Source organism: Zea mays, chromosome 6 (genome assembly GCF_902167145.1).
Source record: "Zea mays cultivar B73 chromosome 6, Zm-B73-REFERENCE-NAM-5.0, whole genome shotgun sequence".
Taxonomy (NCBI): domain Eukaryota; kingdom Viridiplantae; phylum Streptophyta; class Magnoliopsida; order Poales; family Poaceae; genus Zea; species Zea mays.
In genome coordinates, this window is record NC_050101.1 from 146,028,420 (window position 1) to 146,030,136 (window position 1,717).

Below are 1,717 nucleotides of genomic sequence, written 5' to 3' on the forward strand. Positions count from 1 at the left end.
CCATACATAAACATTGCAACCATCAGTATCATGCAGACTTCGATATATACCACGATTTGCATGGTCTCATCATTGAAGAGCACGTGTCACACCTGCCGGCAGAAGTTCCCTCGTACATTGTCAGTCATCAGGTACGCACCACCATACACGCTTGCTTAAACAAAAAAGCAAGTGTATGTGTTTGCGAAGAGAATTAAAGGCAGGCCGACACAAAAGCTATCCTGACGATGGCGAGTGATCATTATGGTCGGTCCTCCTCTGCGTAACCTCTGGTACCAAGATAACCTCATAGTCCTTGATATAGTAGTCGTCGAACGCGCACGACATGGCAAGTACCGATGACTCTTGGCTGGGCTGCCAAACGAAGTGCACCCCGGGCTCATCAGCGAGGTAGTACACCTAGCCGTTGCACCACCGGATGTGTTACTCCTCTACATAAATCTTGTTGGAGGACACTCACATAATGTCAGCAACGGCCGTCGTGCCAGTGCACAAGAATTCATGGTCGGCCAGTAGTGACTTACGTGGGATGTTGAGCTTCAGGTGGATGATGAGCCGAACGGTGTGACGGCGCCATTGTCGGATGCGGTGCCCATAACAACCCGATAGTCGTCGGCGTTGGCGACGACCATGAGGTCCCCCTATTTGAAGATGGACAGCGCGGTACAGTCGCTCTGGACCGCGTCCAAGCGATGGCTGCACCGGAGCTTGCCGAACACAGCGACGCATGTGGCCACGTAGTACTGCTTCCAGAGGTCGAACTGGTAGTCGCCAAGCTTCTTCTCGTCGTCGATGAGCGACGCCAACGCGAGCGCCTCCTGCTAGTGGTTTTTGTTCGGGGTTTCCAAGTAAGAAACATGGATTCATCTTTGGCGTTGGTTTATGAAAATGACTCACAAGTTAGATCCATGGAAAAAATATTACGGAGAATAAATGTCACACATATAAAAAAGAATTTAAGTTGAAAACATTATTCAAACAAAAGAAATTTCATGCAAGGCTCTTCTTTAAATATTACTCCCTCCATCCAAAAATATAATTCAGGAATCTCGTTGATAATTATCTACTACTACACATTGTGCAAATGTAGCAGGTGGACTTTGGAGAGATGTAGTAGATATTTTTACTGTAACAGATATTGTCATAAACACACATGTGGTGTAGTGGTAGCTACGAGCATATTTGCTTAAGAGGTCGCAGGTTCGAATCCCATTGGGGTCACATTTGTGTTTTTTTAATTTAACACATTTGTGTTTTTTTAATTTAATTTTTAGCTAGGCGTGGGATGCACGTTGGAATGGGAATAGGATTTGCGGGGAGGGAGAGGGGGTAATGGGAATGACAGAACACTGGCAGAACACAGAATGACAGCCGGGAATGAGAAAGACAGTGCAGGGAGGGGGGAATGGGAATGACAGAACACGAAATGGCAGACGGGAATGAGAAAGACAGTGCAGGGAGGGGGGATGGGAATGGGAATGGCAGAACACGGAATGATAGCATACCCCTTACCGACTTAATAAGTAGTAGAGATTCCTCGAGAGGAGTAAGGCATTGTATGGAGCGAGGCAAAGAGGTAAGGCCAAGGCACTGCAGGAGGCTGAGTTTTTGAAGGGCAGAGAGTTCGCCTAGCCACTCCGGAAGCTGGGTCAACGCGTCACAATAACTCAAGTCGAGAGTTCGAAGCGAGGTGAGGCGCTGCATGCTCTCGGGAAGG

At 47.9% G+C, this 1,717-nt stretch overlaps 1 protein-coding gene across 1 annotated transcript; it reads right to left on the reverse strand.

Moving 5' to 3' along the window:
* Positions 1-382: 382 nt before the first annotated feature.
* Positions 383-729, reverse strand: LOC118472250 (uncharacterized). The gene is made up of 2 exons (XM_035960182.1): positions 525-729; positions 383-441 (listed from the first exon to the last, which is right to left on the reverse strand). Exons 1-2 carry the CDS (start codon positions 727-729, stop codon positions 383-385), a joined length of 264 nt encoding a protein of 87 aa, XP_035816075.1.
* Positions 730-1,717: the final 988 nt, after the last annotated feature.